At 46.8% G+C, this 24,074-nt stretch overlaps 1 protein-coding gene across 1 annotated transcript in view; it reads right to left on the bottom strand.

Moving 5' to 3' along the window:
* LOC119972149 (regulator of G-protein signaling 22-like) overlaps positions 1–24,074 on the bottom strand; it is an 810,134-nt gene that overhangs the window by 285,407 nt on the left and 500,653 nt on the right. The window contains exon 16 of the mRNA XM_038808479.1: positions 18,961–19,047. Within this exon, the coding sequence (XP_038664407.1) occupies positions 18,961–19,047 (87 nt within the window). The remainder of the gene's footprint in view (positions 1–18,960; positions 19,048–24,074) is intronic.

The following is a 24,074-nucleotide window of genomic DNA, read 5'->3' on the forward strand; positions in this document are numbered from 1 at the left end:
GCGAAAACACCTGGGCCCGCTGAACCGGCCCATTCAACCCCCTCACGATCCACGTAATCAGCCGGATCAGGGGGCACCCGCCCCCCTCCCCCGTCGACTAGCCAAAGCCCATCGACTGCTCGCCCCTGGCCAGCACCCATTCGGCCCGTTTCCCACGGCGAGAGAACCTCACCCCGACCCGCACCAACTCCTCCCTGGCCAATCCAGCAGCAACCCGGTATCCCCCCCCCCCCCCCCCCCCCCAGGCGAGGACCCCTCCTAGCCGCGACGCTCCCTCCACAGTACTCCCATGAGCCAGCTGACTTCTGCTGACCCCGGCAGCTCCCGCCCTAACTCCGACCCCTCCCGATATGAGGTCCCCCCCTCCTCCCCTGCATCAGCTCCTTGGCACCGCTTCGGCGCAGGAAAACGGGTCTGATAACCATGCCCCTCGCCACAAGCTCCACCCCCTCATCCCGCAGCGCGGGAAACCAGAGAAAAGCCCGTGCTTTCACACTGCCCCACCTCACCCCCCCAACGCAGCTCCCAAACAGCAGTCCCAACCCATCCACCAACTCCGTACAAACAAAGACACAGATCAACCACAAACCCCAGTACCCCCCTTAAAACACAAAACTATAACCCACATCGTCCGAAAGCGAGAGAAAAATCAGAAACAAACAGAATAACCAGCAACAGCGTAAACACTGATACAGAAATAGAAAAACTCCCACAGCCCCCAATCTCTAGTTCGAGTCCAACTTTTCAGCCTGCACAAAGGCCCACGCTTCCTCCGAGGACTCAAAATAGTAATGCCGGTCCTTGTAAGTGGCCCACAGGTGCACAGGATGCAACTTGCCGAACTTCACCTGCTTTCTGTGGAGCCGGCAAGTCCGGTTAAACCCGGCTCTCCGCTTGGCCACCTCCGCACTCCAGTCCTGGTAGATACGCACTACTGAATTCTCCCACTTACTACTCCTCACCTTCTTGGCCCATCGCAGCACACACTCCCGGTCACTGAACCGATGGAACCGCACCAGCACCGCCTGCGGGGGTTCATTCGCCTTAGGCCGCCTGGCCAGTACTCTGTGGGCCCCCTCCAGCTCCAGGGGAAGATGGAAGGATCCTGCCCCCACCAGCGAGTTCAGCATCACGGCCACATAGGCCGGCAGGTCCGACCCCTCCTCGAGGCCCAGGATCCGCAGGTTCTTCTCCGTGACCGAAGCTCCATCTCCTCAAACCGATCTTGCCACTTTTTATGAAGCGCCTCGTGTATCTCCGCCTTCCTCATGAGGGTCGAAACATCCTCCTCGCGCCCAGAGGCCTGCTGCTGCAACTCAAGTATCGCTGCACCCTGGGTTGTCTGGGTGTCCAGCAGCTTACTAGTCGTCATCTTCAGAGATTCCAACAACTCCCCTTTCAGCTCCGTAAAATAGCGCAGAAGGGCCGCCTGCTGCTCCTCCGCCCACTGCATCCACTCCTCAGGGGGTCCACCGGCTGCCATTTTGTCCACCTTCCCCGCTTTTCGAGGGGAGCTAGTGCCGTTTTTCTCCTTGCCCCACTCCGAGTCCGCAACATAAATCCCGGGGGGTTTTGCTCCAGACCCCTTAATCCACCGGGAATCGTCGAATCAGCGCCGTTTGTAGCCCTTAAAAGAGCCCACAAGTCCTATTAAAGCGGGAGCTGCCGAAAGTGCGGCTTAGCTCCGCATAGACGCAACCGGAAGTCGGATGGACTCACATTTGAGCATACGCGATGCTGAGGACGTCGTGGGTAGCACGTTTTGCGGTGGTCACACCGCAGGTGAAAGTTACTGAGGGAGATCGAAAATTGGTGACCAATAGGCAGAGCAAGTGTAGGAAGGCAGTGCGGGTGTCCCCTGCGGTCATCTCCCTGTAAAACAGATATATCGCTTTGGATACTGTTGAGGGAGATGGCTCACCAGGGGAAGGCAGCAGCAGCCAGGCTCACGGCTCCGTGGCTGGCTCTGCTGCGCAGCAGGGCAGGAAGAAGAATGGCAGGGCTATTGTGATAGGGGACTCAATCGTAAGGGGAATAGACAGGCGGTTCTGCAGTTGCAATCGAGACTCCAGGATGGTATTTTGCCTCCCTGGTGCAAGGGTCAAGGATGTCTCGGAGCGGCTGAAGGACATTCTGGGAGGGGAGGGTGACCAGACAGCTGTCGTGGTGCACATAGGCACCAACGATATAGGTATAAAACGGCATGAGGTCCGACAAGCTGAATTCAGGGATTTAGGAGTTAAACTAAAAAGTAGGACCTCAAAGGTAGTAATCTCAGGATTGCTACCTGTGCCACGAGCTAGTCAGAGTAGGAATGTCAGGTTAGATTGGATGAATGCGTGGCTCGAGAGAAGGTGCAAGAGGGAGGGATTCAAATTCCTGGGGCATTGGAACCGTTTCTGGGGGACGTGGGACCAGTACAAACCGGTCAGTCTGCACCTGGGCAGGACTGGAACAGATGTCCTGGGGGATGTTAGCTAGAGCCGTTGGGGAGGGTTTAAACTAATGTGGCAGGGGGATGGGAACCAATGCAGGATGTAGGAAGGTAGTAAAACAGGGACAGAAAAAAAGGCAGTAAGGGGGAAAGTGTGAGGCAGAGAAGCCAGTGTCAAAAATCAAAAAGGGAGACAGTACAAGGTACAGTGACTGAGGGGAGCTCAATGAATAGGCCCAGTAATACTAAAAGGAATAAAACGGAAAGTAAAAACCTAAATGGTAAGCAACGCGGCAGGTTGCTGCATGGAGATATGGGTTAAATGACAAGGAAAATTAGGAGAAAAGTTAAGAGGAAATATAACTTAGGAGAGGTTACTGATCGAGTTGTTAAGATTCAAAACAGAGGTATAAAAGCCAACATAAGTGTACTTTACCTGAATGCTCGTAGTATTCGGAATAAGGTAAATGAGTTGATGGCGCAAATCATCGTGAATGACTATGATTTAGTGGCCATTACTAAAACATGGTTAAAGGATGGTCACGACTGGGAGTTAAATATCCGAGGGTATCAAAATATTCGGAAGGACAGAGTGGATGGTAAGGGAGGCAGTGTAGCTTTGTTATCTAAGGATGACACCGGGGCAATAGTAAGGGATGACATTGGTGCTATGGAGGATAAGGTTGAATCCATTTGGGTGGAAATCAGGAATAGTACGGCGAAAAAGTCAGATAAGAGTAGTCTATAGGCCACCAAATAGTAACATTATGGTGGGGCAGGCAATAAACAAAGAAATAACTGATGCATGTAGAAATGACTACAGCAGTTATCATGTGGGATTTTAATCTAAATTCGATTGGTTTAACCAGGTCGGTCAAGGCAACCTTGAAGAGGAGTTTGTAGAATGTATCCGTGATAGTTTCCTAGAACAGTATGTAATGGAGCCTACGAGGGAACAAGCTGTCCTAGATCTTGTCCTGTGTAATGAGACAGGATTGATTCATGATCTCATCATTAGGGATCCTCTCGGAAGGAGCGATCACAATGTGGTGGAGTTTAAAATACAGATGGAGGGTGAGAAGGTAAAATCAAGCACTAGACCCATTATTAAATCTCCCTTCTCATCCTCCGTACCAGCCTCCCCGGACAGGCGCCGGAATGTGGCGACTAGGGGCTTTGCACAGTAACTTCATTGAAGCCTACTCGTGACAAAAGCGATTTTCATTTTCTTCATTTCATAGTGTTTTGTGCTTAAACAAAGGAGATTACAATGGGATGAGAGAAGAACTAGCTAAGGTAGACTGGGAGCAAAGACTTTATGATGGAACAGTTGAGGAACAGTGGAGAACCTTCCAAGCGATTTTTCACAGTGCTCAGCAAAGGTTTATACCAACAAAAAGGAAGGACGGTAGAAAGAGGGAAAATCGACCGTGGAAATCTGAGGAAACAAGGGAGAGTATCAAATTGAAGGAAAAAGCATGCAAAGTAGCAAAGATTAGTGGGAGACTGGAGGACTGGGAAATCTTTAGGGGGAAACAGAAAGCTACTAAAAAAGCTCTAAAGAAGAGTAAGATAGATTATGAGGGTAAACTTGCTCAGAATATAAAAAGATAGTAAAAGCTTCTACAAATATATAAAACAAAAAAGAGTGGCTGAGGTAAATATTGGTCCTTTAGAGGATGAGGAGGGAGTTTTAATAATGGGAGATGAGGAAATGGCTGAGGAACTGAACAGGTTTTTGGGTCGGTCTAGAGTGGAAGACACAAATAAAATGCCAGTGACTGATGGAAATGAGGCTATGACAGGTGAGGACCTTGAGATGATTGCTATCACTAAGGAGGTAGTGTTGGGCAAGCTAATGGGGCTAAAGTAAACAAGTCTCCTGGCCCTGATGGAATGCACCCCAGAGTGCCAGAAGAGATGACTAGGGAAATTGCAAATGCACTCGTGATAATTTACCAAAATTCACTGGACTCTGTTGTAGTCCTGGCGGATTGGAAATTAGCAAACGTGACACCACTGTCTAAAAATGGAGGTGGGCAGAAAGCGGGTAATTATAGGCAAGTGAGCTTGACTTCCGTAGTAGGGAAGATGCTGGAATCTATCATCAAGGAAGAAATAGCGAGGCATCTGGATGGAAACTGTCCCATTGGATAGACGCAGCATGGGTTCATAAAGGGCAAGTCGTGTCTAACTAATTTAGTGAAATTTTTTGAGGACATTACCAGAGCGGTAGATAATGGGGTGCCAATGGATGTGGTATATCTGGATTTCCAGAAAGCCATTGACAAGGTGCCACACAAAAGGTTGCTGCATAAGATGTATATGCATGGCAGTAAGGGTAAAGTAGTAGCATGGATAGAGGATTGGTTAATTCATAGAAAGCAACCAGTAGCTAGTGGTGTCCCTCGGGCATCAGTGTTGGGCCCACAATTATTCACAATTTACACAATTGTGGGCCAAGCACAATATGTCCAAATTTGTAGACGACACTAAGATGAGTGGTAAAGCAAAAAGTGCAGAGGACACTGGAAGTCTGCAGAGGGATTTGGATAAGTTAAGTGAATGGGCTAGGGTCTGGCAGACGGAATACAATGTTGACAATGTGAGGTTATCCATTTTGGTAGGAATAACAGCAAAAGGGATTATTATTTAAATGATAAAATATTAAAACATGTTGCCGTGCAGAGAGACTTGGGTGTGCTAGTTCATGAGTGGAAAAAAGTTGGTTTATCGCTGCAACAGGTGATTAAGAAGGCAAATGGAATTTTGTCCTTCATTGCTAGAGGGATGGAGTTTAAGCCTCGGGCGGTTATGCTGCAATTGTATAAGCTGTTGGTGAGGCCACATCTGGAGTATTGTGTTCAGTTTTGGAGAACTTGAGTAGACTGGGACTGTACTCATTGGAATTTAGAAGGATGAGGGGGGAGATCTTATAGAAACATATAAAATTATGAAAGGAATAGATAGGATAGATGCGGGATGGTTGTTTCCACTGGTGGGTGAAAGCAGAACTAGGGGGCATAGCCTCAAAATAAGGGGAAGTAGATTTAGGACTGAGTTTAGGAGGAACTTCTTCACCCAAAGGGTTGTGAATCTATGGAATTTCTTGCCCAGTGAAGCAGTTGAGGCTCCTTCATTAAATGTTTTTAAGATTAAGATAGATAGTTTTTGAAGAATAAAGGGATTAAGGGTTATGGTGTTCAGGCAGGAAAGTGGAGCTGAGTCCACAAAGGATCTCATTGAATGGCGGCGCAGGGTCGAGGGGCCAGTTGGTCTACTCCTGCTCCTAGTTCTTATGTTTACATATGCAGGCGGATAAAAAGTGGGCAGACGTTCAAGTGGTATTACCGGTAGGGTATAGAAAGGAAGTGCTGTGGGTAGCACGAGCTACCAATAGCAGGTCATTTGGGAGTAAGGAAAATTCAAGCTAAAATACAAAAATATTCTTATTGGCCTAGGCTACATAAAGATGTAGTTACATTTTGTCGATCACCTCACACATGTCAAGTGATAGGAAAGCCTCATGCGGTGATAAAACCGCCCCCTTAATACTGATTCGAGCATTTGAGGAGCCTTTTACAAGGGTCTTAATTGATTGCGTAGAATCGCTTCCTAAAATGAAAAGTGGAACTCAATCAGCGGGAGTCGCCCCCCCCCCGGGGTTGGAGAATCCCCGGGGGGATGGTACGAATCCCGCCCTGCCGCCGGCTGCCATATTCTCCGCCACTGTTTTTCGGCCGGGATTCACGCCACACCGGTCGGGGGCTGTCCTCCGCCAATTTTCTGGGTCGAGCGGCCGTCCATTTTTGGTCAGTCCTACCGGCGTGGGTTAGACATGGTCCCACACGGCAGGACCTGCCAGTTACGTCAGTAGGGGTGGTCCTTGGGGGATCCGACCCCGGGGGTGGACCCCACGATGGCTTGGCCTGCGATCGGGGCCCACCAATCTGCGGGCGGGCCTGTGCCATGGGGGCACTCCTTCCTTCCGCACCGGCCCTTGTAGGGCTCTGCCACGGCCGGCGCGGAAAAGTGAACCCCTCGCATGCGCCAAAACACAACGGCGGTTCTGCGCATGCGCGGGATAACGCCGGCCGTTTGGCGCATGCACGGACCCGCGCAGTCCCTTTGGCAGAGAATTCCGCACTTTCGTGGGCAGTTGACGCCGGAGTGTTTCGCGCCGGTTTTCCCGCCGGAGTGGGGACTTAGTCCCCGAAAAGGAGAATTCCACCCAATATCATTTTACAATAATAGGTGTGTCTACTAGGTTTCCAGAGGCCATCCCAGGACCCCATATTACAGCTAAAAAAATTGTGGAGGAATTACTGAAATTCTTTAATAGTTATGGACGACCCACAAAAATACAATCGGATCAAGGATCAAATTTTACCTCAAGGTTATTCAAGGAAGTTATGGATAGCTTAGGAGTAAAACAATTTAAATCAATTGCGTACCATCCAGAATTGCAGGGGGCATGAGAACGGTGGCATCAGATGTTGAAGACAATGTTGAGGGCTTATTGTCAAGTTTATCCAGAGAATTGGGATGAAGGAATTCCATTTGTTCTGTTTTCAATGAGGGATGCACCTGATGAGTCAGACAAATTCATTCATTTTGAACGAATGTTTGGTCATGAGATAAGAGGACCACTTAAATTGAATAAGGATAAATTAGTGAGTGAACAATCTGAAATTACATGATTGGATTACCTGTCAAATTTTAGGGAACGATTAAACAGAGCAGTTGAATTGGCTAGACAACATTTAAGAGTTGCACAGCATGTGATGAAATGGGTAGCGGACAAGAAAGCAAAGGTTCGTAGTTTTGCCAGTGGAAATAACATTTTAGTATTGTTACCAGTGGTAGGTGAACCTTTAAAAGCTACGTTTTGTGGACTTCAGATTGAAGGGAAATGAAGTGAGGTGCATTTTGTGGTAAGACCACCAGATAGAAGGAAAACTGACTGAGTGTGTCATGTGAATATGCTTAAAAGGTACTTTGAAAGGGAAGGAGAGCAAAAGGAGGAGAGTTTAGTGATTCTAACTCAAAGTGAAGAACCAAATCCAGATGACTCTGAATTTGACATTCCTTAAATTAAATTTGATAATGAGGATGTTCTTAAAATTGGGATAAATTGTTGAGTTACCTTCCAGAGGAAAAACAAACTGACCTGAAAGTTATTAATTTCACATCGGCAAGTTTGTGGAGATAAGTTGGGAAGTACTAAAATGATGTAGATGTGGGAAATGCTGTTCCAATTAAACATCCATATTGACTTCACCCTTTAAAATCGGCACAGGTTAACAAGGAAATTGAAAGTATGTTTAAAAATGACATAATTGAAGTGGGTTGCAACCAATGGAGCTCACACATAGTGATGGTACTGAAACCAGACAGTGCCCAACAATTGTATGTGGATTATAGAAAGGTTAATGCAGTTACAAGAACAGCCTCTTATCCTACCCCACGCTTGGAGGAATGTATTAAGAAAGTGGGACAATCCTCTTTTATTTCCAAACTGGATTTATTTAAAGGTTACTTGCAGATACCTTTATCTGAAAGGACAAAGGAGATTTCAGCTTTTGTGACTCCAGATGGTATATACCAATTCAATGTTATGCCATTTGGCATGAAAAACACCCCAGCCACATTTCAACAGTTAACTAACAAAGTCGTTTCATAATTACCCAATTGTGTGGTATACATTGACGATTTGGTGATTTTTAGTCAGACATGGAAAGAATATTTGAAGCATCTGATGGAGCTATTCGATCAACTTCAAGGGCAGGTTTGGTGGTATACCTAGCCAAAACGGAATTTGGAAAAGCCCAAGTTACGTTCCTTGGCCATGGTAACTGGGCAGGGCCGAATGGTCCCATGGATGTGAAAGCAAAATTTATGGAGGAGTAAGGGAAATAATGCGATTTCTTGGCATGAGTGGATTTTTGTGCCGAATTTTAGCAGCATGGTTGCTCCACTGACGGACTTGCTGAAGAAGCATAGCAAATTTCAGTGGACAGCGGAGTGCCAACAGGCGTTTGACGGCCTGAAGGTGTGTTAACGACTGCTCTTGTGTTGCCACCCCAAATTACACAAACCCATTCAAAGATGCTGTTGATGCAGGTGATATGCGCGTAGGTCTCTTGCAAGAAGGCGACATTTTCATTTTTCAAGGAATAGAGCGGCTTAATAGATATTTTTCCAAGAAATTGAATGATCACCAGAGGAAGTATTCAACGATTGAGAAGGAGACTTTGAGCTTGGTGCTGGCTTTGCAACATTTTCATATTTATGTTACCTCCAATTCGTCTGAAACAATTATATATACTGATCATAATTCATTGGAGTTTTTGGAGCGATTCAGGAATAACAATGCCAGACTGTTTCAATGGAGTTTATTGTTACAGCCATTTCATTTTAAAATTAAACATGTGGCAGGATGGGAAAACGTGATGGCCGATGCTTTGTCACAAATGTGATGAAGAGAAGCAGGTTCAATGGTGGAAGAAGTAAAATGGACTGTATTATTGTCAATGTTTGCCTGTTTTTTAAAAATAAAATGTACAATTTATTATCAATTGTTCTTATTGGAAAAGTGAAAAGGTGAAAAATTAAACAATCTTTGAAGTTGCTGGGTTTTTTTTCTTTCTTGGGGGGAGATGTCATGAGAGTGTCCCTTTAAGAAATGTTTGTATTATGTTTTGTTTTCAGTGATGTTATTGTGCAAGTGGAGCTGGGCTGCGGCTCTGGGCTTTACTTCATTTTGGTTTGGGCTGTTTTGTGCCTCTGAGTTTTTTGCTTTTGTTATCACATTTTGGATGCTGGGTTCACAGAGAAGTCTTGTCTTGTCTCACTCTCTGCATTTTAAAAGCCATTTCCATAACTTGCGAACTTAAATGAGATGACTGCATTCTGACTGTTTTGGTAAAAGGGTTTTCTGGTTTATGGGATCTTGGGCGGAATTCTCCGCAAGGCCCGACGCCGTCGTGAAACCCGGAGAGGTTCACGACGGCGTCAGAGGCCGCTCCTCGCCCCCTATTCTCCCCCCGCCGGGGAGCTAGGAGGGCTGTGCCGTAAATCTCGGCCGCGGGGCCATGTCGCTGGAGTCAAGGCCCGGCGCGCCGAGAATGACGTAGCCGGCGCGCCTAATGACATCATCCGCGCATGCGCAGGTTGGCCGGCGCCAACCCGCGCATGTGCAGTTGCCGTCTTCCCCTCCGTTGCCCCGCAAGACGTGGCGACTTGATCTTGTGGGGCGGCGGAGGGGAAAGTGTGTCCCTCTGAGACACCGGCCCGACGATCGGTGGGTACCGATCGTGGGCCAGTCCCGTCCCGAGCACGGTTGTGGTGCTCACTCCCCTCTCCGCCCCCCACAAGCCACAAACCAGCTTTTGGCGCCATGTTCACGCCGGCAGCGACCAGGTGTGGTTGCCGCCGGTGTGAACCGGTCGGGAACGGCAGGCCACTTGGCCCATCCGGGTCGGAGAATCGCGGGTCGCCGTTTTTCACGGCGACCCGCGATTCTCCGAGCGGCGTTGGGGGGTGGGGGGGAGGGTGTGGGAGAATCGCGGAGGGTGCCAGAGCGGCCCTCCCGCGATTCTCCCACCCGGCGTGGGAGCGGAGAATCGCGCCCCTTGTTACTAAATTGGAACAGCTTAAGGGGGAAATTTATTAAGGGTTATATATAGAGTACTCTAGCTGTGCACGGTATTTATGTTTGTAGTTGATAAAAATGCCTACTGTGTGTGTTTATAAAAATGTTAACTAAATTTGTGGAATAAACTTTGTTTTTTATTAAAAGTGTTTAAGGTCTCTGTTGAATCAGGTCTGAAAGGTAGGCCTTTGTGCTTATCGTAACCAAAATGAATAAACAGTTGTAGGTCAGGTGAACTCCATGATATACTTTGGAGTTTTCTAAACCCTGGCCCATAACAGGGTCGTAACCAGTGGTGTGTCACAGGGATCAGTGCTGGAATTGCAGCTCGTCACAATATAGATTCATGTTTAGGAGAAAAAACAGACTGTATTGTGGCCACATTTCCAGATGATACAAAGGTGTGAGGAAAGGCAGGTATATTAGGATGATATAAATAGTTCACAGAGAGATACTGACAGAATTATGTGAATGGCCAGAAATTTAGCAAATGGAATGCAATGTGGGTAAATGTGAGATTTTTTTGGAAGAAAGAATGAGAAGGCGGATTATTTAAAATGCAGAGAGATTGACGAAAGCTGTAACACAAAGGGACTTGGGGGAACATAGAGTCTGCTCTGGCTATCGAAAAGAGCACCCAACTTAAGCCCAACTCCACCCTATCCCTGTAACCCCACCTAACCTTTTTGGATGCCAAGGGAAATTTGGCATGGCCAATCCACCTGACCTGCACATGTTTTGACTGTGGAAGGAAACCTGAGCATTCGGAGGAAACCGACACAGACACAGGGAGAAAGTGAAAACTCCACATAGACAGTCACCCGAGTAATTGAACCCAGGTCCCTGAAGCTGTGAGGCAGCAATGCTAACCACTGCGCCACCATTAGTCCAGGTTGGGTCTGTACTCCTTGGAGTTCAGAAGAATGAAAGGTGATGATATTGAAACATATAGAATTCTTAGGGGGTTACACAGGGGAAACGCGAGGAAGATGTTTCCACTCATGGGAGCACATAGGACCAATGGGCAGAGTTGCAGAATAAGGAGATGCTCAATTAAGTCAGATTTCGAGAAATAATTTCTTCTCACAAAAAGTGGTGTATCTTTGGAATTTTTCAACCCAGTATGGTCAGTGCCACAAATGTCCCAGCATCAAGGGCAGCACGGTAGCATTGTGGATAGCATAATCGCTTGGGTCACTGTCTGTGCGGAGTCTGCACATCCTCCCTGTGTGTGCGTGGGTTTCCTCCGGGTGCTCCAGTTTCCTCCCAAAGTCCAAAGATGTGCAGTTTAGGTGGATTGGCCATGATTAATTGCCCTTTAGTGTCCAAAATTGCCCTTAGTGTTGGGTGGAGTTGCTGGGTTATGGGGATAGGGTGGAGGCAGTGGCGTGCAGAGGGGGGGGCCGACGGTGCGCTGGCCCCGGGCATCGATTGGATGGGGGCAGCAGCGTGAAGAGAACGGAGCACGCACCGCGGTCGGCCAGAGCGCGCCTGCGCACCGCGGTCGGCCGGAGCGCGCCTGCGCACCGCGGTCGGCCGGAGCGCGCCTGCGCACCGCGGTCGGCCGGAGCGCGCCTGCGCACCGCGGTCGGCCGGAGCGCGCCTGCGCACCGCGGTCGGCCGGAGCGCGCCTGCGCGCCTGGTGAACAAAAAGGGCGCGAAATCTCCCGAATCAACGGCAATCAATGCCACCATGGGTGAGTTTTATTTATTCTTTATCTTTATCTTTTGATCCATTTTTAAACTCTTCTCTGCACCCTCTCTATAGTTGTCAATTTACTAAACTGTCATGCCCAGAATTTGACATTTGGGCCAGGGGCACCCATTTGGGACAGAACCAGTATTTTATGAAGATTCATCATGGCCTCTTAACTTTTGCCCTCTTACCCTTTATACTTAAAGCCCAGGGTCCTATAAATGGGAGATTCTCAGAGACAGGGGCAGCACGGTAGCATGGCGGTTAGCATAAATGCTTCACAGCTCCAGGGTCCCAGGTTCGGTTCCCGGCTGGGTCACTGTCTGTGCGGAGTCTGCACGTCCTCCCCGTGTGTGCGTGGGTTTCCTCCGGGTGCTCCGGTTTCCTCCCACAGTCCAAAGATGTGCGGGTTAGGTGGATTGGCCATGCTAAATTGCCCGTAGTGTCCTAAAAAAGTAAGGTTAAGGGGGGGGGGGGCTGTTGGGTTACGGGTATAGGGTGGATACGTGGGTTTGAGTAGGGTGATCATTGCTCGGCACAACATCGAGGGCTGAAGGGCCTGTTCTGTGCTGTACTGGTCTATGTTCTATGTTCTACTTGACTGGCATAGTGCACAAACAGGCCCCACATGACCAGGGTTTTGTGAAGAAGAAGGGATCTGGAAATGTGTCGACTGTGAAAATTATATTTGTGGAAGTTGGGTGAAGTAATGCCGTTGTTTGATGAGACTTGGTGCTAAAGCTTTAGAGAAATGAAGATGGAATTTGATTTGAAGAAGTTCAACGTTTTGAAGGATATTGTGGCTGAAATGAATGTGATACGTGCTGAATGGGCTGACTGAGAAATGTGTGAGAAATGTCTTTGTATCTGCTATGTGTAATTTATCGGTCATATTATTGCAATTTTCCTGTTAATTCATGTTTAATTTACGTTGATTTTGGTGTGATTGCTAATATAAAAGTGAAGTTTTGTATATTGGTCTTAGTTGGGTTGTTTGTAGTTTGTTTCCACAAGGGTCATAACAGTATTTCCATGACGTTGCTGCTCTTATCCTTCTCCATGGGGGTTGCAGAGGAGGGAGGCACAACTTTCGAGACATAACATCTCACCCATTGCTGCAAAGCAAAATGACTGAAGAAGAGAACAATATCCCTAGAATCCCAGCGCTAAGGGGAAATTGACTAACTCTTACAGCGCAATTTAACCTCAGGCAGCCGTCCTATACCTTAGAGATGACCTAGAGGCAGCTTGGGGCCTGTCGTGAAGGTGAGTGAGTGCCTTTAAATTTGCTTACCTTTCACCGGGAGCAGGGTTTGAGGGAATATCAGGTAAGCTCTTTGTTTCTTTTTCTTCTTGTTTTTTTTAAATCTAGAGGTGATGTCAGGGAAGGCAGTACAATGCTTCTCCTGCAGAATGTTTGAGGTGAGGGACGCCGTCAGTGTCCCTGCTGATTTCATCTGTGGGAAGTGCACCCAACTCCAGCTCCTCAAAAACCATGTTAGGGACCTGGAGCTTGAACTGGATGAACTTCGGATCATTCGGGAGGCAGAGATAGGAGCTTCAGGGAAGTAGTTACACCAAAGACTGGAGATAGATGGGTAACTGTAAGAGGGACTGGAAAGAAGCAGTCTGTGCAGGGACCCTAAGCCATGGGGTACGGGCCTCTGGCACGGAGTCTGTCCCTGTTGCTCAGAAGGGAAGGGGGGAAAGGAGTAGAACATTAGTAATTGGGGACTCAATAGTCAGGGGCACAGATAGGAGATTTTGTGGGAGCGAGAGAGACTCACGTTTGGTATGTTGCCTCCCAGGTGCAAGGGTACGTGATGTCTTGGATCGTGTTTTCCGGGTCCTTAAGGGGGAGGGGGAGCAGCCCCAAGTCGTAGTCCACATTGGCACTAACGACATAGGTAGGAAAGGGGACAAGGATGTCAGGCAGGCCTTTAGGGAGCTAGGATGGAAGCTCAGAGCGAGAACAAACAGAGTTGTTATCTCTGGGTTGTTGCCCGTGCCACGTGATAGTGAGATGAGGAATAGGGAGAGAGAGCAATTAAACACGTGGCTACAGGGATGATGCAGGCGGGAGGGATTCAGATTTCTGGATAACTGGGGCTCTTTCTGGGGAAGGTGGGACCTCTATAGACAGGATGGTCTACATCTGAACCTGAGGGGCACCAATATCCTGGGGGGGAGATTTGTTAGTGCTCTTTGGGGGGGTTTAAACTAATTCAGCAGGGGCATGGGAACCTGGATTGTAGTTTTGGGGTACGGGAGATTGAGAGTATAGAGGTCAGGAGCACAGATTTGACTTCGCAGGAGGGTGCCAGTGTTCAGGTAGGTGGTTTGAAGTGTGTCTACTTCAATGCCAGGAGTATACGAAATAAGGTAGGGGAACTGGCAGCATGGGTTGGTACCTGGGACTTTGATGTTGTGGCCATTTCAGAGACATGGATAGAGCAGTGACAGGAATGGTTGTTGCAGGTTCCGGGGTTTAGGTGTTTTAGTAAGGTCAGAGAAGGGGGCAAAAGAGGGGAGGTGTGGCGCTGCTTGTCAAGGACAGTATTACAGTGGCGGAAAGGATGCTAGATGGGGACTCTTCTTCCGAGGTAATATGGGCTGAGGTTAGAAACAGGAAAGGAGAGGTCACCCTGTTGGGAGTTTTCTATAGGCCACCTAATAGTTCTAGGGATGTAGAGGAAAGGATGGCGAAGATGATTCTGGAAAAGAGCGAAAGTAACAGGGTAGTTGTTATGGGAGACTTTAACTTTCCAAATATTGACTGGAAATGATATAGTTCAAGTACATTAGATGGGTCGTTCTTTGTACAATGTGTGCAGGAGGGTTTCCTGACACAATATGTTGACAGGCCAACAAGAGGCGAGGCCACATTGGATTTGGTTTTGGGTAATGAACCAGGCCAGGTGTTAGATCTGGAGGTAGGTGAGCACTTTGGAAACAGTGACCACAATTCGGTGACCTTTACGTTAGTGATGGAAAGGGATAAGTATACCCCGCAGGGCAAGAGTTATAGCTGGGGGAAGGGCAATTATGATGCCATTAGACATGACTTAGGATGTGTAGGTTGGAGAAGTAGGCTGCAAGGGTTGGGCACACTGGATATGTGGAGCTTGTTCAAGGAACAGCTATTGCATGTTCTTGATAAGTACGTACCAGTCAGGCAGGGAGGAAGAGGTCGAGCGAGGGAACCGTAGTTTACCAAAGAAGTGGAATCTCTTGTTAAGAGGAAGAAGGAGGCCTATGTGAAGATGAGGCGTGAAGTTTCAGTTGGGGCGCTTGATAGTTACAAGGAAGCGAGGAAGGATCTAAAGAGAGAGCTAAGACGAGCAAGGAGGGGACATGAGAAGTCTTTGGCAGGTAGGATCAAGGAAAACACAAAAGCTTTCTATAGGTATGTCAGGAATAAAAGAATGACTAGGGTAAGAGTAGGGCCAGTGAAGGACAGTGGTGGGAAGTTGTGTGTGGAGGCTGAGGAGATAAGCGAGATACTAAATTAATACTTTTCGTCAGTATTCACTCAGGAAAAAGATAATATTGTGGAGGAGAATGCTGAGACCCAGGCTATTAGAATAGATGGCATTGAGGTGCGTAGGGAAGAAGTGTTGGCAATTCTGGACAAGGTGAAAATAGATAAGTCCCCGGGGCCTGATGGGATTTATCCTAGGATTCTCTGGGAAGCCAGGGAAGAGATTGCTGAGCCTTTGGCTTTGATTTTTAGGTCATCATTGGCTACAGGAATAGTGCCAGAGGACTGGAGGATAGCAAATGTGGTCCCTTTGTTCAAGAAGGGGAGTAGAGATAACCCCGGTAACTATAGGCCAGTGAGCCTAACGTCTGTGGTGGGTAAAGTCTTGGAGAGGATTATAAAAGATACAATTTATAATCATCTAGATAGGAATAATATGATTAGGGATGGTCAGCATGGTTTTGTGAAGGGTAGGTCATGCCTCACAAACCTTATCGAGTTCTTTGAGAAGGTGACTGAACAGGTAGACGAGGGTAGAGCAGTTGATGTGGTGAATTGGATTTCAGTAAAGCGTTTGATAAGGTTCCCCACGGTCGGCTATTGCAGAAAATACAGAGGCTGGGGATTGAGGGTGATTTAGAGATGTGGATCAGAAATTGGCTAGTTGAAAGAAGACAGAGAGTGGTAATTGATGGGAAATGTTCAGAATGGAGTTCAGTTACGAGTGGCGTACCACAAGGATCTGTTCTGGGGCCGTTGCTGTTTGTCATTTTTATAAATGACCTAGAGGAGGGCACAGAAGGATGGGTGAGTAAATTTGCAGACGACACTAAAGTCGGTGGAGTTGTAGACAGTGCGGAAGGATGTTGCAGGTTACAGAGGGACATAGATAAGCTGCAGAGCTGGGCTGAGAGGTGGCAAATGGAGTTTAATGTGGAGAAGTGTGAGGTGATTCACTTTGGAAAGAATAACAGGAATGCGGAATATTTGGCTAATGGTAAAATTCTTGGTAGTGTGGATGAGCAGAGGGCTCTCGGTGTCCATGTACATAGATCCCTGAAAGTTGCCACCCAGGTTGATAGGGTTGTGAAGAAGGCCTATGGTGTGTTGGCCTTTATTGGTAGAGGGATTGAGTTCCGGAGCCATGAGGTCATGTTGCAGTTGTACAAAACTCTAGTACGGCCGCATTTGGAGTATTGCGCACAGTTCTGGTCGCCTCATTATAGGAAGGACGTGGAAGCTTTGGAACGGGTGCAGAGGAGATTTACCAGGATGTTGCCTGGTATGGAGGGAAAATCTTATGAGGAAAGGCTGATGGACTTGAGGTTGTTTTCGTTAGAGAGAAGAAGGTTAAGAGGTGACTTAATAGAGGCATACAAAATGATCAGAGGGTTAGATAGGGTGGACAGCGAGAGCCTTCTCCCGCGGATGGAGGTGGCTAGCACGAGGGGACATAGCCTTAAATTGAGGGGTAATAGATATAGGACAGAGGTCAGAGGTGGGTTTTTTACGCAAAGAGTGGTGAGGCCGTGGAATGCCCTACCTGCAACAGTAGTGAACTCGCCAACATTGAGGGCATTTAAAAGTTTATTGGATGAGGGCATAGTGTAGGTTAGATGGCCTTTAGTTTTTTTCCATGTCGGTGCAACATCGAGGGCCGAAGGGCCTGTACTGCGCTGTATCGTTCTATGTTCTAAAGATAAAGAGGTCAGTGAATAGTTCTAGAACGGGTGCAACTACGTTTTCTATAGGTTTTTTGGTGATATTTAATGTAATATTTACGTGGGGCTTTGGGGCATACAATCAAGATTTGCCCCGGGCATCACCAGATCTCTGCACGCCACTGGGTGGAGGTGTTGACCTTGTGTAGGGTGCTCTTTCAAAGAGCCGGTGTAAACTCGATGGGCCGAATGGCCTCCTTCTGCACTGTAAATTCTGTGATAATCTATGATAATCATTAAAAGAAAACTTGGTGCATCACCCAAGGTTAGGTAAACAAGACTGGCGATAGAACCTCAGTCGATAAAATTAATTTTCTCTTTGAGAGCCAAAGGCTAGGATTTTCTATGCCCAATTGGAATGGACATGTTCGGTGGCGAGATTGGAACATATAATTGTCAGGTCCTGAGTGTGTTTCCCAGTGCTGTAAATCCAGGACATGATTGTTTCCTGCCCCTGCCAATATATTATTTATAATTCCAATAAGTTTGCAACTTGTTATTGTGGCAACATGCCGGAATCATGCACCACTTCAAGTTTAAATCCCACGTCGGTGTGATTTCACAACACCATGATTTATAACTGCCTTTGAAAGATGTGCACCTGGCAACCTGAACTTTGAGAAGAACAAGAAGATGAATGCACACAACTTAGTGTAGCGCCCACAAGGTTCCAATGCAAGGAAGCAGCTCCACAAAAACAGGGATGGGGTGGCACAGACAAGTCTCCACAGTGGCTTCTTAATGGGTGGTTTGTGGTGCAAGGCCAAGGGCAGCAGTGCGGGAGAGAAGGGAACCTCTCTTGTCATCAGTGCAGAGGGGTGTGCAATTGGGCCATGCAACTGGCAAAGCATTTCAAGATTCCGTATTCTTCCACAGCTGCAACAGTTCAATATCAGCTCCACTGCCATGAACATAGAACATAGAACAGTACAGCACAGAACAGGCCCTTCAGCCCTCAATGTTGTGCCGAGCCATGATCACCCTACTCAAACCCACGTATCCACCCTATACCCGTAACCCAACAACCCCCCCTTAACCTTACTTTTATTAGGACACTACGGGCAATTTAGCATGGCCAATCCACCTAACCCGCACATCTTTGGACTGTGGGAGGAAACCGGAGCACCCGGAGGAAACCCACGCACACAGGGGGAGGACGTGCAGACTCCACACAGACAGTGACCCAGCCGGGAATCGAACCTGGGACCCTGGAGCTGTGAAGCATTTATGCTAACCACCATGCTACCCTGCTGCTCATGCTTGGAGTCTGACTTCTAAAAAGCACAGGATGAAATTAAGTGGTTGAAGCTACCATCACTCTGTCATGTGGCGTGGGGTAGATGTTGGGTGGACTTTTGTTTAGGCATCAGTGGAACTGAACACTGGCCATCCATTTGGTGGCCAGGAATCTCCTGGAAGCTCAAAGAGGACTAGATCTGTGCAGTGGAGCCCTTTAAATATGGTGCCTGGATTACTGAAGGCACGATATCATAGTGGGAAGGGAGATTCAGCGGCCACGTGCCAGCAATTAGAATCAAAACCCTTGTCATTATATTTTTTAAATAAAGTGCTGCACAATACAATGGAATAACCGGGGTGGCACAGTAGCACAGTGGTTAGCTCAGTTGCTTCACAGCTCCAGGGTCCCCAGATTCGATTCCTGGCTTGGGTCACTGTCTGGGCAGAGTCTGCACGTTCTCCCCGTGTCTGCATGGGTTTCCTCCCACAGTCCAAAGATGTGCAGGTTAGATGGATTGGCCATGATAAATTGCCCCAAGTGTCCAAAAAAGGTTAGATGGGGCTATTGGGATAGGGTGCAGGCTCTTTCCAAGAGCCGGTGCAGACTCGATGGGCCGAATGGCGGCCTTCTGCATTGTAAATTCTATGATTCTATGAAACTGCCATTGGCGCCATTGTTGTCTAAAAGTGGACATCACCAATTTTGGGGACGTTTCTGTCCAAAGAATAAATTACTTCATCGGGTAAAATCTTTTGCCATAATTCCTGAAGTTTCTTGTAGTACATTGGATTCAAATATCGCGTCTCCTTTATCAACTCCACCTAGAAATAAAAAATCTCCATTAAGAATCAATGAACAACATGAAACAATGTCAGCAGTATACTGTCGGATGAGGATGAAAAACCTCTGTAAACTTAACAGTTTCAACAATTTGGAAATATATTGCCATTCCTTCACCGTTGCTGAATCAAAATCCTGGAACTCCCTTTGATCAGCACTGTGAGTGCTCATGGACACCTCATGGACTGCAGTGGTTCAAGACAATTGTTCACTACCACCTTCTCAGAGGTATTAGGGATGGACAGTAAATGCTAGCTCAACCAGTGACATCCACATTCCATAAATATTTTTTTAAAATTCCATTAATTGCAAAATACAGTCCCATAGAGGAAAGAATGTATGCACCATGTGAACTTGAGAATGTGAATATAATTTTGATCAGTGAATTTCGAGCACAAATATTCAATATGCATGAAATCCATTCTTCTATACATTTTTTGTGCAGTTGTTAACCATTTGAGATTAAAATAAAGGAGAAATTGGTTTAACACCGGAGTAAAAATAGTGCATGGAAGATGTAGTAGCTTATCATACTTGGTAATTTGGTGCAGTGAGGTCAACCAGAGTGGCAAGTTGGAACTTGGTAATTTGGTGCAGTGAGGTAATTCGGTGCAGAGTGGGAGAAGGTGCTTTTTCTCTACTGTTTTGTTCTCTCTCTTTCTTCTGGCCTGTAACTTTTAATCTGCAGGGAGAGAACCAGGGAGCATCTGAGACCCTGGGTGAGTTCTCCAAGTGAGCCAGAGAAGACACAGCCAGCGTGAGGCACAACCAAGAGTGAGTTTGGGAATTCGAAGCTGGGTGGGGAGGAGGTGCTTTTTAACTCTGGTAAGTGACTGGTAAGTAGTTTTTCTTTTCATTGCCTAATTTATTTATTTTTCTTCCTTTTTTTTTGAAATTGTAGTTGTATAAGTTTACCTAAGGTTTAGACATGGCAGGAGATCCCAGACCCATGTCATGCTCCTCGTGTGCGATGCGGGAGCTCAGGGACACGTCCACTGTCCCTGGCTCCTTCACGTGCAAAAAAATGTGTTCAGTTGCAGCTCCTGTTAGACCGCTTGACGACTCTGGAGCTGCGGATGGACTCACTTTGGAGCATGCGCAATGCTGAGGACGTCGTGGACAGGACGTTTAGCAAGTTGGTCACACCGCAGGTGAAAGTTACTGAGGGAGATAGAAAATGGGTGACCAAAAGACAGAGCAAGAGTAGGAAGGCAGTGCAGGTGTCCCCTGTGGTCATCTCCCTGCAAAACAGATATACCGCTTTGGATACTGTTGAGGGAGATGGCTCACCAGGGGAAGGCAGCAGCAGCAAGATTCATGGCACCGTGGCTGGCTCTGCTGCGCAGCAGAGCAGGAAGAAATGGCAGGGCTATAGTGATAGGGAACTCAATCGTAAGGGGAATAGACAGGCGGTTCTGCGGGCGCAATTGAGACTCCAGGATGGTATGTTGCCTCCCTGGTGCAAGGGTCAAGGATGTCTCGGAGCGGCTGCAGGACATTCTGGGGGCGGGAGGGTGAACAGCCAGCTGTCGTGGTGCACATAGGCACCAACGATATAGGTAAAAAACAGGATGAGGTCCTACAAGCTAAATTCAGGGAGTTAGGAGTTAAACTAAAAAGTAGGACCTCAAAGGTAGTAATCTCCGGATTGCTACCAGTGCCACGAGCTAGTCAGAGTAGGAATGTCAGGATAGATAGGATGAATGCGTGGCTCGAGAGATGGTGCAAGAGGGAGGGATTCAAATTCCTGGGGCATTGGGACCGGTTCTGGGGGAGGTGGGACCAGTACAAACCGGACGGTCTGCACCTGGGCAGGACTGGAACCGATGTCCTAGGGGGGTATTTGCTAGAGTTGTTGGGGATGGTTTAAATTAATGAGGCAGGGGGATGGAAACTGATGTAGGAAGCTGGAAGGTAGTAAAACAGGGACAGAAGCAAAAGGAAGTAAGGTGGAAAGTGAAAGGCAGAGAAGCCAAAGTCAAAAATCAAAAAGGGCGACAGTACAAGGTACAGTGACTGAGGGGAGCTCAGTGAATAGGCCCAGTAATACTAAAAGGAATAAAACTGGAGATGTTAAGATTCAAATTAGAAGTAAAAAAACCAACATAAGTGTACATTACCTGAATGCTCGTAGTATTCGGAATAAAGTAAATGAGTTGATGGCGCAAATCATCATGAATGACTATGATTACTTAAACATGGTTAAAGGATGGTCACGACTGGGAGTTAAATATCCGAGGGTATCAAACTATTCGGAAGGACAGAGTGGATGGTAAGGGAGGAAGTGTAGCTCTGTTATTTAAAGAGGACATCCGGGCAATAGTAAGGGAGGACAAGGTTGAATCCATTTGGGTGGAAATCAGGAATAGTAAGGCAAAAAAGTCACTGATAGGAGTAGTCTATAGGCCACCAATTAGTAACGTTATGGTGGGGCAGGCAATAAACAAAGAAACAACTGATGCATGTAGAAATGGTACAGCAGTTATTATGGGGGATTTTAATCTACATGTCGATTGGTTTAACCAGGTCGGTCAAGGCAGCCTTGAGGAGGAGTTTATAGAATGTATCCGCAATAGTTTCCAAGAACAGTATGTACTGGAACCTACGAGGGAACAAGCGGTCCTAGATCTTGCCCTGTGTAATGAGGCAGGATTGATTCATGATCTCATAGTTAGGGATCCTCTCGGAAGGAGCGATCACAATATGGTGGAATTTAAAATACAGATTTTACTTCAGATGAGAAGGTAAAATCAAATACTAGTGTTTTGTGCTTAAACAAAGGAGATTACAATGGGATGAGAGAAGAACTAGCTAAGGTAGACTGGGAGCAAAGACTTTATGATGGAACAGTTGAGGAACAGTGGAGAACCTTCCAAGCGATTTCTCACAGTGCTCAGCAAAGGTTTATACCAACAAAAAGGAAGGACGGTAGAAAGAGGGAAATCAACCGTGGATATCTAAGGAAATAAGGGAGAGTATCAAATTGAAGGAAAAAGCATACAAAGAGGCAAAGATTAGTGGGAGACTAGAGGACTGGGAAATCTTTAGGGGGCAACAGAAAGCTACTAAAAAAGCTCTAAAGAAGAGTAAGATAGATTATGAGAGTAAACTTGCTCAGAATATAAAAACAGATAGTAAATGTTTCTACAAATATATAAAACAAAAAAGAGTGGCGAAGGTAAATATTGGTCCTTTAGAGGATGAGAAGGGAGTTTTTATAATGGGAGATGAGGAAATGGCTGAGGAACTGAACAGGTTTTTTGGGTCAGTCTTCACAGTGGAAGACACAAATAACATGCCGGTGACTGATGGAAATGAGGCTATGAAAGGTGAGGACCTTGAGGGGATTGTTATCACTTAGGAGGTAGTGATGGGCAAGCTAATGGGGCTAATGGTGGACAAGTCTCCTGGCCCTGATGGAATGCATCCCAGAGATGGCTAGGGAAATTGCAAATGCACTAGTGATAATTTACCAAAATTCACTAGACTCTGGGGTGGTCCCGGTGGATTGGAAATTAGCAAACGTGACACCACTGTTTAAAATAGGAGGTAGGAAGAGAGCGGGTAATTATGGACCAGTGAGGTTAACTTCGGTAGTAGGGAAGATGCTGGAATCTATCATCAAGGAAGAAATAGCGAGGCATCTGGATAGAAATTGTCCCATTGGGCAGACGCAGCATGGGTTCATAAAGGGCAGGTCGTGCCTAACTAATTTAGTGGAATTTTTTGAGGACATTACCAGTGCAGTAGATAACGGGGAGCCAATGGATGTGGTATATCTGGATTTCCAGAAAGCCTTTGACAAGGTGCAACACAAAAGGTTGCTGCATAAGATAAAGATGCATGGCATTAAGGTAAAGTAGTAGCATGGATAGAGGATTGGTTAATTAATAGAAAGCAAAGAGTGGGGATTAATGGGTGTTTCTCTGGTTGGCAATCAGTAGCTAGTGGTGTCCCTCAGGGATCCGTGTTGGGCCCACAATTGTTCACAATTTACATAGATGATTTGGAGTTGGGGACCAAGGGCAATGTGTCCAAGTTTGCAGACGACACTAAGATGAGTGGTAAAGCAAAAAGTGCAGAGGATACTGGAAGTCTGCAGAGAGATTTGGATTGTTTAAGTGATAGGTCGAGGGTCTGGCAGATGGAATACAATGTGAGGTTATCCATTTTGGTAGGAATAACAGCAAACGGGATTATTATTTAAATGATAAAATATTAAAGCATGCTGCTGTGCAGAGAGACCTGGGTGTGCTAGTGCATGAGTCGCAGAAAGTTGGTTTAAAGGTGCAACAGGTGATTAAGAAGGCAAATGGAATTTTGTCCTTCATTGCTAGAGGGATGGAGTTTAAGACTAGGGAGGTTATGCTGCAATTGTATAAGGTGTTAGTGAGGCCACACCTGGAGTATTGTGTTCAGTTTTGGTCTCCTTACTTAAGAAAGGACGTACTGGCGCTGGAGGGTGTGCAGAGGAGATTCACGAGGTTAATACCAGAGCTGAAGGGGTTGGATTATGAGGAGAGGTTGAGTAGACTGGGATTGTACTCGTTGGAATTTAGAAGGATGCGGGGGGGATCTTATAGAAACATTTAAAATTATGAAGGGAATAGATAGGATAGATGCGGGCAGGTTGTTTCCACTGGCGGATGAAAGCAGAACTAGGGGGGGGCATAGCCTCAAAATAAGGGGAAGTAGATTTAAGACTCAGTTTAGGAGGAACTTCTTCACCCAAAGGGTTGTGAATCTATGGAATTCCTTGCCCATTGAAGCAGTTGAGGCTCCTTCATTAAATGTTTTTAAGGTAAAGATAGATATTTGTTTGAAGAATAAAGGGATTAAGGGTTATGGTGTTCGGGCCGGAAAGTGGAGCTGAGTCCACAAAAGATCAGCCATGATCTCATTGAATGGTGGAGCGGGCTCGAGGGGCCAGGTGGCCTACTCCTGCTCCTAATTCTTATGTTCTTATACCCTGCATTTCTTCGATCGGAAAACATTGCCTCATTACATG

Source organism: Scyliorhinus canicula, chromosome 10, assembly GCF_902713615.1.
Source record: "Scyliorhinus canicula chromosome 10, sScyCan1.1, whole genome shotgun sequence".
NCBI classification, from domain to species: domain Eukaryota; kingdom Metazoa; phylum Chordata; class Chondrichthyes; order Carcharhiniformes; family Scyliorhinidae; genus Scyliorhinus; species Scyliorhinus canicula.